Source organism: Typopeltis vanoorti, chromosome 12 (genome assembly GCF_054136105.1).
Source record: "Typopeltis vanoorti isolate ZY-2024b chromosome 12, IOZ_Tvanoo_1.0, whole genome shotgun sequence".
Classification (NCBI taxonomy): domain Eukaryota; kingdom Metazoa; phylum Arthropoda; class Arachnida; order Uropygi; family Thelyphonidae; genus Typopeltis; species Typopeltis vanoorti.
The window spans coordinates 52,940,045-52,954,194 of NC_143560.1; the positions used below are offsets into that span (position 1 = coordinate 52,940,045).

The 14,150-nt window shown below is 33.4% G+C and overlaps 1 protein-coding gene across 4 annotated transcripts in view; it reads right to left on the reverse strand.

Moving 5' to 3' along the window:
• faf (ubiquitin carboxyl-terminal hydrolase-like faf) overlaps nt 1–14,150 on the reverse strand; it is a 1,099,079-nt gene that overhangs the window by 832,888 nt on the left and 252,041 nt on the right. For all 4 annotated transcript variants that reach the window (XM_090401226.1, XM_090401227.1, XM_090401224.1 and 1 more), the window contains 2 exons: nt 12,289–12,556; nt 2,061–2,148 (listed from right to left, as the gene is read on the reverse strand). In XM_090401226.1, coding sequence (XP_090257352.1) covers nt 2,061–2,148; nt 12,289–12,556 — 356 coding nt within the window. The remainder of the gene's footprint in view (nt 1–2,060; nt 2,149–12,288; nt 12,557–14,150) is intronic.

Consider the following 14,150-nt stretch of genomic DNA (forward strand, 5'->3'; position numbering starts at 1 on the left):
AGGCTATTTTGTTTGGCAAGGAAAATTCTACAAACAAATAGAGGGGACAGCCATGGGTTCTCCACTCTCCCCACCCTTGGCTAACTTTTATATGGAGACTTTTGAAGAGAAAGCCTTAAACTCTGCCCCACAAAAACCAACCATTTGGCTTTGCTATGTAGATGATGTATTTGCTATTTAGCCACATGGCTCCGATGCACTCCTCTCCTTCTTAACACACTTAAACAACCAACACCCCAGAATCAAATTCACCCTGGAAGAAGAAAAAAACAACTGCATTCCTTTCTTAGACACACTAGTCTCCCGCCAGCCTGATGGAACCTTGGTTTTCTAAGTATATAGAAAGCCCACCCATACAGGCAGATACATTCACCAACAATCCCCCCCTCACAACAATATGGAGTCATTAAGACACTACACAACAGGGCTAAACTTATCTGCTCGAATGACAATGCCTTAACCACAGAACTAAACCACATTCTCAACACTTTCTCGGCCAATGGCTAACCCCCAAAAAATCAAAAAAATATTGAAAACAGTAACCCCCCCCACAACAAGGATTACTCTAAATCCATCACCATACCCTATATCCGAGGCACCTCAGAAAAAATCACAAAAGTCCTAAAAAAACATAACTTAACTTCTTGTTACAAACCATATAAAAAATTGGCATCCCTGATCCGCTCTACTAAAGACCAACCTCCCCCCCTAGACCTACCTGGTGTATACCAGGTCCCTTGCAGCTGTTAGCTGTCCTACTTTGGCCAAACAGGCAGGACAGCAAATATCAGAATTTCAGAACACAAGGACTACATCCGGTTTCACCAATACAGCCACTCTGGTCTTGCTGACCATGCGCTGGATACCTGCCATAGAATACAGTGGAAGAAAACAAGGATAATACACTGTAGCAAATACAGATATGAAAGGCTTTTCATGGAATCAACTTCAGCCCTAAGAAACCTTCCAAACCTCAACAAATTTGGCTGCATGACACTTCCTCAAATTTGGGAAACCTACATCAGAATACCTTCAGCCCAATCGCCCAATACCAACATTGCCCACTAGAGGGCACCATCAGGACTTTAGAAGAAATAATAGCTTTAGACTTCTTCCTTATTTACTGTTTTGTTGTGCCTGCGTGCACGTGTCTTGTTCTTAAGTTCTTGAAAATGGCAACGTGACATTGCCGAAATATTGAAATATATTAAAATTTATTTTAATGTATATCCTAGTATGTTGTAATTTCCTTAAATTATATAGTGAAAATGCATAACCAACGTCTAAGCCTTTCCACGAGAAGAGAATTAAATAATATTAATAATGGATGATTTCTGTATATAAAATTGCTTTTTTTAATTTTAAAAATAAAAAACATTCTATTATGAGTCAAACTAGTGTTGCAGCCCTACTACCATGTTTTGCAAGAAAGGAGGCATGAAGAAATTCTCTCAAGTCTCCATTCTATGTTTAAAAAGAAATCTGAAGCACCTCCAACTGACTCAATGATGGCAAAAGATGATCCAATTGATCCTGAAAATCCATAACCAGAACTTTCTTCTCATTAATAAGGCAAACCTATTTACTGTATATTATACAGGTACTATTACAAAATAAATGTTATTTTAACGTAATATATAAAGTTCACGGTTAAAATATTTTTGTATTACTGTATTGAAAGAGTCTAAATTTTCATGTACCTGGAATGTAAATCATTGAAATACAATATGATTCCTTTTTCATTTAGGCTGATTCGATATATGCCAGATTCTCCAGAAGTAACCTGAATTAAGTGAAATAGCATGAAAATTTACAAAGTATCACCTCCTGCTAGGGTCAAAAATGATCAGAACTGATCTGCAAAAATCAAAACACATTAAACAGTACCTCTTCCACACAAGATGTCAACAAATCAGCTGATACAAAAGCAGTCTGTTCTGTCCAAAACATTGAGTACAATGATGACAATTCATTTCTATTAGCAAAGCCTTAATAACGAAACTTTTTCAGGGAAAAAAAAAAAAATGCTGATATTAACCCACAATATATTGTTTACCAACCTCAAAAAATTTAATCTTTCTTGAACTTGCTGAACATGACTGAACCTGCAATCTGGTGATACGGCATCCGGATCTAAATTTGAGTTTTCTGAAAAAGACATTATCATATTGTTAATCTAACAGTAAATAAAAATCCTTTTTTTTGGGGGGGGGGGGTATATATGTATGTATGTGACTAAGAGTTTATAAGGCAGAACACTAGGATAAGATGATAACATTTATTTTAATTGACAACACAACGTTTCATCCTAATTGCACAGGATTTCTTCAAGTGTAAACATAAAAACTAGTAAGCTTAGTAGACAAAACAATAAGGACTAACAAAGATAACAACTGTTATGCAGTGATAGAAGAGACTGATATTATTTTAAAATATTTCTAATTACTCAGAACGTTGTGCATGTTTACGCATTCACGTGCATGTGTTTGTCTAATGAAGGTCAAGATGATACTTGGATTAATAAATATTTAGATGTTTAGGATCTAATGCCATTTCCAACTACAATATTTTTCTCTCTGTTGTGTCATAACAGTGTAATATTTCTGATTTATCCAATAAATAACACTTAATGTCTCATTTGTGAAGCATCTTGTGGGTCAGCTGAAGAAAACACTTGACAAAGCAGAGGCTTCACTCCTATGGTATATCTCGAATATGTTCTTCAATAAGTTGTTTAACTGATTTTTCTGTCTGTCCATAGTAACATGACCAGCAATCACAACATAGCCAATAAATACCCAGATACTGAAGTGAGCTATGTTAAAGTGTTTAGCTGGTGTTTATAGGCTATGGTATGATCACCGATCATCTTACTATAGACAGACAGAAAAATCAATTGAACCACGTTGAAAACAAATTCCTGATATTGAATATAGGAGTGAAGTTTCAGTTTTGTCATCACATGCTCTCTTCAATTGACCCACAAGACGTTTTGCAAATCAAACACCAAGTGTTATGGAATAAACTGGTACTATTACACCATTGCTAACCCAGCCATGCTTAGTGAAAACTTGACATGCTTGTCCCAAGCCTGGATAAATGGGGAGGGTTGAGCGCAGGGCTAGCCTTCCAGTCTGAGAAAAAAATCTTTGCTATGCAAACTGAAACCTTCCAAAATGTGATACCAGATGAAGAAAATAGAACACAAACTGCCATGAACACGAGGGACCTCTGTGAAAGCCCTTCTGGGGAAGCAGAGGTGCGGAAGAAAGTGACAGACACCTTACCAAAAGACAAGCTTAGACTAGGATGTTGGAATAGTAGAACCGTGTTCGAAACTGGGAAGACATATCAAGTCTCGAGAGTTCTAGAAAAATACAGACTAGAAATAATGGGATTAAGTGAAACGAGATGGATAGGTACTGGAAAAATCAAATTAAACTCTGATCACTACTTAATCTACTCTGGGAAAACCAAAATACAAATGACCACACAAAGGGAGTTGCACTAATGATGACAAAGAAAGCTCATGGTGCACTAATGGAGTGGAACCCAATATCTGAAAGAATACTAAATGCTAGATTTAAAGCTGGCAAGCAGAACATCACAATAACTGCTATATATGCACCAACAAATGATGCGATCCAGGAAGAAAAGGATAATTTTTATAACATGCTACAGAGAAGTATAGAAACAACAAATAAAAAAGATATGCAACTTATAATTGGAGACTTTAATGCTAAGGTTGGAAATGATAATACTAATAAAGAAACTGTTATGGGAAAGTATGCAGAAGGAGAAATAAATGAAAATGGAGAGTTACTTACAGACTTTTGTATGTTCAATCAGCTTGTAATGGGAGGGAGTCTCTTCCAACATAAAAAAATACAAGTGGATATGGATAGTACCAGGTAGAAAGACAAAGAACCAAAGAGATCATGTACTTATATCAAGGAATTGGAGGAAATCACTCCTGGATGTCAGAGTTAAAAGAGGAGCTGAGGCATATTCAGATCACTCTCTCCTAACAGCTACCATGAAAGTAAAAATATTTAAAAATAAACAAACAGCGCACAATAGGAAGAGGTTTAGAATTGAAAAACTCAAAAACAAAGAGATTAGAAATAAATTTATAACAACTCTACAGGATAAATGGGATAAACTCGAAAAAAGAGAAGGAGATAACATAGAGGGAAAATGGACTAAGATTAAAGACATACTAATGAGCACATCAGAAAAGATATTGGGATTTCGAACTAATACAGACAAGGAATGGATATCAGAAAACACCAAATTAAAAATAGAGGAGAGAGATAGAATAAAAGAGAAACTGTTACAGGTTGGCGAAAATGTTGAACAAGAACAAGCAGAAAGATATAGAGCAATTAACAAAGAAATAAAAAGAAGTGCAAGAAATGATAAAAGAAAATACATAGAGAATCTAGCACAAGAGGCAGAGGATGCTGCATATATAAATGATACTAGAAAGTTGTATGATATTACAAGGAAATTAAGTGGAAAAAGAAACAAATGGATACTTCCTACATACAATAAAGAAGGAAAACTATTATTAAATGAAAAAGAACAGATAAATAGATGGGTGGAATTCTTCTTAGAGAAATTTCAAGATATGACTGATGGTGACCAGAGCCTAGAATTAAATGAACAAAATCCATCATTAGATATAAATTTGAACGAAATACCAAAAATAGAAATGACAAAAGCAATAACTGAGATCAAAACAGGTAAAGCACCAGGAGCAGACAACATACCAGGCGATATACTAAAAGCAAATCCAAAACTTATAGCAGAGATATTATATCCCTTACTACATGAGATATGGCAGAAAGAAGAGTGGCCTAAGGAATGAAATACTGGATTACTGGTTAAATTACCCAAAAAAGGAAACCTATCTGGATGCAAAAATTGGAGAGGTATAACATTGCTGAGTGTGATAAGTAAAATACTAGCAAGGATAATACTAGAAAGAATCAAAATAGAAATAGAAAAACAACTAAGACCAGAACAGGCAGGATTTAGAGCCAATAGATCATGCACTGACCACACTGCTACTTTATGAATTATCATAGAACAATCATTGGAATGGCATGCAAGCTTATATTTAAATTTTATTGATTTTGAACAAGCTTTCGACAGTATAAACAGATCTTCCCTATGGAAATTACTTAGAAATTATGGACTCCCAGAAAAAATAATAAGAATAATTAAAAAAATGTATGAAGATTTTGAAATTTAAGTAATACATGGAAATACCCTCTCAGAACCATTTAAAACAAAGACAGGAGTAAGGCAAGGTTGTATACTCTCCCTTACTATGTTTTTAATTGTCGTAGACTTGGTTATGAGAAAAGTATCGCATGGAAATACAGGATTGCAATGGTTACTTCAAAACCAACTCCACGATCTAGATTTTGCAGATGATATCTGCTTACTTTCACAGAAGCATCAACATATAGAACAAAAAACAACAACACTTGTAGAAACAGCCAAAAAAGTTGGTCTTAGGATAAATAAATATAAAATAATGTTAATGAAAATAAATGCAAAACAAAATAAACAAATAACAATAGAAGAAATACCGCTTAAAGAAACCTTAGTTCAATAGTATCAATAAAAGCAGGAACTAGTGAAGATATAAATAGACGGAAACAGCTGGCTTATTCAACTTTCAACCAACTTAGAAATATTTGGAAAAACAAGAATTTGTCTATAAAAACTAAAATGAGAATATTTAACTCAAATGAAAAGGCAATACTAATGTATGGATCAGAAACTTGGATGTTAAACAAAAAGATAGTTAACAGTGCCCAGGTATTCCTAAACAAGTGTTTAAGAATGATACTGAGAATATATTGGCAAAAACAAATATCAAACGAAGAATTATGGCAGAGAACAAACCAGAAACCCATGTTGCAATAGATACGTGAAAGGAAATGGAGATGGTTGGGGCATGTGTTGAGAAAAGAAGATAAAATAATAGTAAAACAGGTTCTAGATTGGAATCCACAGGATAAAAGAAGATGAGGAAGGCCAAGAGAAACATGGAAAAGAATAATACTGAAAGAAATAACAAATATTAATAAAAACTGGAACCAAATAAAAGCAGCAGAAGCAAAATTCAGAGTCCAGTGGAAAATGGTGGTGGAAGATCTATGCTCCCAGGTGGAGTGAAGAGGATTAAGTAAGTATTACACCATTGCTATGATACGATGGAAAGAAAAATCTGAGTCTTGGGAAATGGCATCAGATTTTCAACATCTAAATATCCTTTTGTTAAGTCATCTTAACAAAAGGAGGGCCTATATCTTATTAAGGTGGTACCATGGTTGTTTGTTCTATGGTGTTCATTGACTTCTTTCCAAGCAGTGTACATGCCATTACAATTGTAAATGAATGTGCAAATTGGCCCTAGAATTCATGCAATTTACAGACAAAAAAAAAATACTACTGGTGAGCAGTAGATTGCACTGTGCATTAACAGTGGTTTGTACAATCATAGATGAAGGGTTAAGTAGTAGAGACATTAAGTGGATAGAGTACTTTCCACAATGAGTCCTTGAAGATGTCATGTATCAATAACAAGTATTTCATACAGCCATCAAGAAAAGCTTAATTTTTGCTTTGGCTCCAGATGATATTACTTTATCTGTATTTAAATCACATAATCCACCTTACCATAAAATTTAGGTTGCTGCATCTACAACCTTTCCAATATTTCTGGACTTTGCTCAAAAGAGAACCATTCTGATAATGAATAACTGCTCTCTTACCAATAACCACTTTCAACCTTGAGAGTGTATTTTTGATCTATACCTTCTCTACCGTGTTTTCATAAACAATGTTCAATCAAACTAACATCTACAAGACTTCCAATTTCCTCAAAACTTGTTAAAACAAGTAGTTATTCAACAGCAGTAATTACTTGGGCTTATTCAGTTCAGTACTACATAAGAATTAAATTTCCAACTATTCAAACCACATAATTACTACAGGTTTTACACCCTGCAGTGTGTCAGTTGGTAAAAAGCTTCATCCTTAAGAAGGCTACTGCCACTCTTACTCATGATATTATAAGCAATCTTAGTAATTGTTCAACTGTCCCTACTATTTGAAGAATAATGCATTCTTAAATACTTCTTGTGTTATAGGTGTGTCATCTAGGTACCTCCATGAGATCCATGTTTTTTAATGAAACACAAAAATCAACAACACATAGACGAAGTAACGTGCTTTTCACAGTAACCTGATACCAAATGTGGGCAGTGAGGCATTGTTGTAATAGAGACGCTATTCTATAATTTCAGCCAACAAACAAAACAGAAAAAATGGAATTTATATTATAAAATAAAACCAATGAACAAAATGAAAATCTATTCAAAAATACATCAAAATTGCATGAATTATGTTGTATGCCCAACTGAAATATAGTATGGCATCTGCCAAAAAAAAAAAAAAAAGTTGATCCTGAAACAACATGGATTTGGACTGCACAGGTCCACTTTTTTTTCTTTTTTTTTTTTCTAATTTGCAGATTTTTTCAAATCTGCAAATTTGAAAAAAATTGCAGATAAACCACACAGCCTAGAAATATCGAAAAAATTAATAAGTTAGGTATGTCATGAATACATAAAATGTATATAGATATTAGTCTATTTTATCATTTATTACCATAAAATATACACAAATCTATTATAAAAAGTTAAAATCAAAACTCACACACATAATACAGACCATACATGGTCTGTATTGTGTGTGTGCGAGTACATTTCTCTCAACTATTCACAGTTGAGAGAAATGTAAACAAACAAAGATGCACTACTAAATCATAGCTGCATAAAATTAACTGTTATTAATTAATTTGATTAAAATAAAATAATTATGCTGATTCATTTATTAGCATATAGGCTACCATAAAGCAATCATACTGCTGCCTCTTCATTATCAATGCATTAATCATTATAACCTGTAAATAAATATGAATTTCTTTTTCACATTATCTTTTCATTTTTGATGTCTGGTGTTAGTAATATGTATAACATCTATAGTGTTCAGTATCATAAAAGACAATATTGATGTAGGCACTGACAAAATGATTCATCTTGTAAACATACAAAGCAAACTTACAGTATAGTACTGTAATATATTTTCTCTTCCTTATGATTTTCTTAATAACATTTTCTTTTCTCTAGCTTACTTTATTGTAAGAATACAGTATATAATACATATATAATATTATATACTGTATTATATAATACATATAATACAGTATATAACATACAAAATATGTGTTAATCGACTGTTTATGTTATGAATAAAGCTTCCAGTCAACAGTAGGCTATTGGTAGTTAATTTTTTGAAGAATCAAAAGCTATACACAGATTTTTGATTGCACTGGGAATTGGCACTCCTAACCCCTGCATTGTTCAAAGGTCAACTGTTCTGAATAACTATAATGATATATGTTATTGAGTAAATGGGTTTATTAACAAAGAAATATATGTTTACACCTGATGATATGTACATCCACAACTATCAGTGGAATCTTGGTCAGATAAAGCATTAACGACGATAGATTACATGCTTGAATTGGGCACCTTGTCTTTCAAGACAGGTTTTATGGCACACACGAAGGGTCTCTGTTATTTTGGAGAATAAGGGTTGGGACATTTGCTGGACATATCGTATATATCCAGCAAATTAAATTAAGGGATAATTTTATCCATTAGTTCATCACGGTTTGAAGGTGAGTCATGGTGGAATACCCATGCCTGCAAAACAAACTGCTCACAAACATATTGTAGGCTTCACTACTTGCTTTACCAACACCGCAGAACAAAAATAATCCTCAACAATAAACGTCTTTTCTTCCAATGTCAACACCACTGTTATAGTTAAATGTAATGGCATAGACCCTACACATTCACTTCTATTAGTGTCCAAGCAGTCAAATGGCATATCTCATACTGCATCCACTGAGGGGGGGGTATTGAAGTTCAGTACTTTTTTTTTTTTTTACTATACCATATAACTATCTTCAATGATATTACAGTAAAATATAGAACATTATCTCTAAACATTATATATAAAAAATTATCTGGATTGAAGTTTCTATGAGGATGAAAACCTGAATAAATAAGTTCTAACAAAAATATTAAAAATACATCAACTAACAGTTCACTGGTCAAACAACCAAGAAATATACAATGAAATTTGGAAAAGATTACCAAATATGTGAATATTAAAAACTATATGTTAATTGAACTTAATTATTCACATGATTTTATAATTATGATGTATTCCCAAACAAAGCAAAAACATTTGAGTAATTTTTAAACTTAAAATTTGTTTAAAATTTTAAGCAATGGCTTCTTTTTGCATGTTTAATTTTTTAAAGAATATACCAATAGATTTACTAAAATAAAGAGCCAAAAGGCTTCACTTCGTGATGTAAAACTATATAAATTAAGTGGATATTAAATCCAACATCATTTCAAAGCCGAATATAGAAACTATAAAAGTTTCGTACGATAGGAGGTGAATATACGGGAGTTTGAGCGTGTGTGCTTCCTATTAGGTTTGGCTAGGGCAACTCATAGTATGGAGGCAGGTGTATTCTCGCAAGCTCTCTGGTCAATTTTCACACAAAACTTTTATAGTTTCTATGTTCGGCTTTGAAATGATGTTGGATTTAATATCCACTTACTGTATATGTCGCCGACTCTCAAATACTACAAGACGACTCTCAAATACTACAGAAAACCCCTCGAAATCATCGAAATCATATGGCGAGTATAAAAGGAGAAGTTTAATTTCTTGGATGAACATTTAGGTAGTTACAATACATCGTTGTATAAGAAAATAGGCAGTGTTTATAAACAAATCAGATTAATTTTTTGTTACATAAATTTATTTAAAATATTACAATAGATGCACGTCTTAAAAAACAAATAATAATTATTAACCTCAATTTTCATGTTAATTTTCTTCATTATCTGTTGAAAATAGTTCTTCAGATTCATTGTTTAAATGATCGTCATATGGATCCCAGTTCGAATCCCGGTGAATTGATTTCGTTTTCATCATCATCAGTGTCCCACAATAGATCACCTTCCATACCATCCATAAGATTAGAGATACCACACTTTTTAAATGATTTTATTACAGTCTCTACTTTTACTTTATTCCATGCTTTGATCACAAAATTGCACAACATATCAAGTGATGTAGTGCACATAGATCCACTGTTTGTAAATGATTTTTCACCAGTCAGCATCCAATTATTCCACTCTTCTCGCATGTGATCTTTAAATGGTTTGTTCAAGCAAACATCTAGTGGTTGCAATATAGAACTTAAACCATCTGGTATAACAGCAATTTTTGTATTATTTTTTCCTAGGATACTTAGTATTCTCAGTTAAATGACTATGAAACATATCTCATACTAATAAACTGCGTTTCTTCATTATACCACCTAGTCGCATGTTCTACACGTTATTTATCCATAATTTCACACCATTGTTGTCCATCCATCCTTTTTCATGAAAATGTATAAAAACACCAGAAGGAAATTTTATCTTAGGTTTAGTTTTATGTTTGATGATGATCATTGTTTTTAACAGGGTTCCATCTGCTAAACATGACAACACAACCATAAATCTTGTTTTTTCATGACCTGTACTTCGAACTAGCACACTCGTACTACTACCTTTAGACTCCACTGTTTTATTGTTTATCATATCAAAGCTCATAGGAGTTTCATCCATATTTCCAATATTTGACAATAGAAATTTATGTTCTTGTCTCAACTGAATAATAAATTTATGGAAACCGGTAAGTTTGTGGTCAAGATCTGCTGGTAGTTTTTGGGCAATTTTCGTTTTTTATCGTATTACCAGATTTTGTCTGTTCATAAAACGGTTACACCATCCTGAAGTAGCTTGAAATTCTATACTTTCATCCGGATTCAATCTTGACCATTTTAGTGCATACGCTAATCATATTTCTTGTGACAAGATAACCATTCTACCTTTGTTCGAATACCCATTCTGCAACATGATTTTCCAGTTGCGGCCATCAGGTGATCCCAGTTCTCATCGCACATTTTTTCTTTGGTAATTTTTTTTAAATATCTTCTTTCTTCCTCCATTCTCTCTCTTCTAGGTTATGTCCAACTTTCTTGCAGCAGCACAGTTATTCGTTTGCTTTGCCATTCATTTCAATTACCCTTATTTTAAATCGAGCTTCATACTTTCTTCGTTTTGTTGCTGGTTCCATGATTTTAAATGATAAATTTTAATAATTCTAAAATTTTAAAAAAATTCAAAATTAATAATTAAAATTTGGGCTAATCACTTTTAATTAGGGTAATTTGTGTAAATACTAAATCTATGCTATGCGAAGCATATTCCTGCCATATACCCCTTGAGGGTACATGGCAGGAATTTGATGATGATGCTATGAAAAAAAAAATAATGGATATGCATAGATAAAAATAATGGATATAACAACAATACTTAATGTTGCATTAATATAAGACAGAAGAAATTGGGGAGGGGGTCGTGTTATACAATCGGCATAAGCTTAAAACCTAAAAATAGCCCAAAATTTAGGCCTCGTCTTATACGCTGACATATATGGTAAGTTATATAATTTTGCATCGCCAAAGTGAAGCCTTCTGGCTCTTTATTTTAGTAAATACTTTACGCACCGACCGAGAGTTCACTTACAGAAAATACACCTCTCTAACGCTTCAAGTTACTTAGTACTGAGAGTTCTCTTAGGTGTCTGCCTGATCTCTGAGGAAAACCAATGGGTTTGAAACAGCTATGAAACCTTATCAAAATGGACCAATAGGAGGCGAATATATGGGCACTTGGAGCATGCGTGCTTCCTATTAGGTTCGGCTAGGACAACTCGTAGTATGGCGGCAAAGCGTATTCCCACAAACTCTCTGGTCAATTTTTGCAAGAAACTTTTATAGTTTCTATATTCAGCTTTTAAATAATGTTGGATTTAATATTCACTCAATTTAAATATCAACAGATTTTTCAAACTGTTTTTGGAGGCATATTTGATGAGCTTTACAAATCCAATAACATAATTTTATAATTCCAATTTCTTAAATATAATGGTAATTATTCTATATAATCCAAATGTAAATAAAACACCCAGGATAATAATATTTCAATTTTTCTTATAATCTGTTCAGTAGAACATGTATAAAACAACTCATGTTTTCTAAATCAATACAAATACTATGAGACATACCTTTGGCTATTAGGCGAGTCTTGTTCATGTATTCCGTAAGGTTTTCGGCTACTAAAATGACTAGGGAGTACTGCATTTGCAGCCTATTAATAACTTCATGCCGATAAAACATGTGTGGTGTGCGCTGGGAATGAGTAAAGTTAGGAGGTGCCTCAGAATACAGACAACATATCTCTCGAATTTGTTTCAGAGCTGGAAGTACCCATTTGTCATTTTTTAGTTCTTGGACACAACGGTCAAGCCAGTGAGTTTTCTGAGTATCTTTATCCTGCAGTGACATTGAATGAATAATTAGAGATCATGAATTTTTTTATACATCAGAATAGAAATAATAGTTATATAGATTAATAAGGTGATTATTTCAACCAAGAATAGAATAATTTGGCAAACAAAGAAACAGGAAAAAGCATAAATGTAATACAGTAATCCCTCGATTGATACGCCCCCAATTAGTGCATCATTTTTTTTTGATACCCAAATTCGATTAGTGCGCCTCTAAAATTCGATTAGTCTGCCTATATACGTAGGGTGTTCAATAAGTAATAAGACTATATTTATACAGAAAACAGATTACCTTTAATCGTCATCATTTACATGGTCTTTTTCGAAGTAACTACTGTGAGACACGATGCATTTGTCCCAACGTTGCGTCCACTTCTTAAACACATGTGAGAGTCCGTTTTTTGAGAGTTCTTTCGAAACCGCCTCTGCAGCTTTTACACATGCTTTGTTGCTTTTGAAATAGCGGCCTCTTTGTGGTTTCTTGAGCTGAGGAAACAGCCAGAAATCGCACGGTGCGAGATCAGAGACTGTATGGATGGTGTGGTGGGATATGTGTTGTTCTTCTGTAAAACGTCCACTATACAACCAGCAATATGTGGCCTTGCATTATCGTAGTGCAATAAGAAGCCATTCTTCAGCATTGGACGTTTCCTTTTGATGTGCTTGATGATAATCGCTGCTGTGTTGATCATTGTCTCTGTGATGGACGTTGAAGGTCTTCCCTCACGTTCAAGATCTTCCACATTTTGCCTTCCTTTGTTCAAAGTTTTATGCCAGCGAAAAACACTTGCCCTCAACATTGCTTCATCGTGGAAAGCTTCGCGTATCATGTTAAAAGTGTCCGATGCCGATTTTTGCAAGCACACACAAAATTTAATCACATAACGCTGTTCCAAGGAGGCTTCCATTTTGAAGACTGATCACACCTCGTAGGCACGCCGATGAGCACTTGCATTTAGTCACGTGACACTATGGCATATCAGCCCGTATGTGCCATCTATCAACCTCTTTTGTTAATACATACAGTAACATTTCTTTATTCCACAGAAATTAATATTGTGATGAGTGGTTTTGCCACAGTAAAATTAGTCTTATTACTTATTTAACAGCCCACGTACATCTTAAAAATAAATGTTACAGATTTTAAAAATTTTCAATCTATACATTTTTTATGGCTAACTTATTTTAAAAAATCACTCACCAGAATGAAATAATTTAGTTACTGATTTAAAACATTTTACAAAGTTATTTTTAATGGCATACTATACTACTTCCATGCACGCTATGTATACTATGTTCCAAATTTTTACTGCCAAAATTTATGTCTTCTGCTAATTACATAGCATTTTCCTGATCATATCTTGTACCTCCTTTGCAATTATGTTCCTTAGATTTTTTTTTTTTTTTATTTTAAAGTATTTTCCCAACCTTTCATAATGAGTAAAAGAATTAGTGAGCAAAAAAGTGAAAGTGTGAAAATGATTTGAAAAGTAATCTCACTGAAAGAAAAACTTGAAATAATAAAGAAAGTGAACAAGGCAAGTCCAGAGCAAAGATAAGACAAGAACACAAAAATGGGT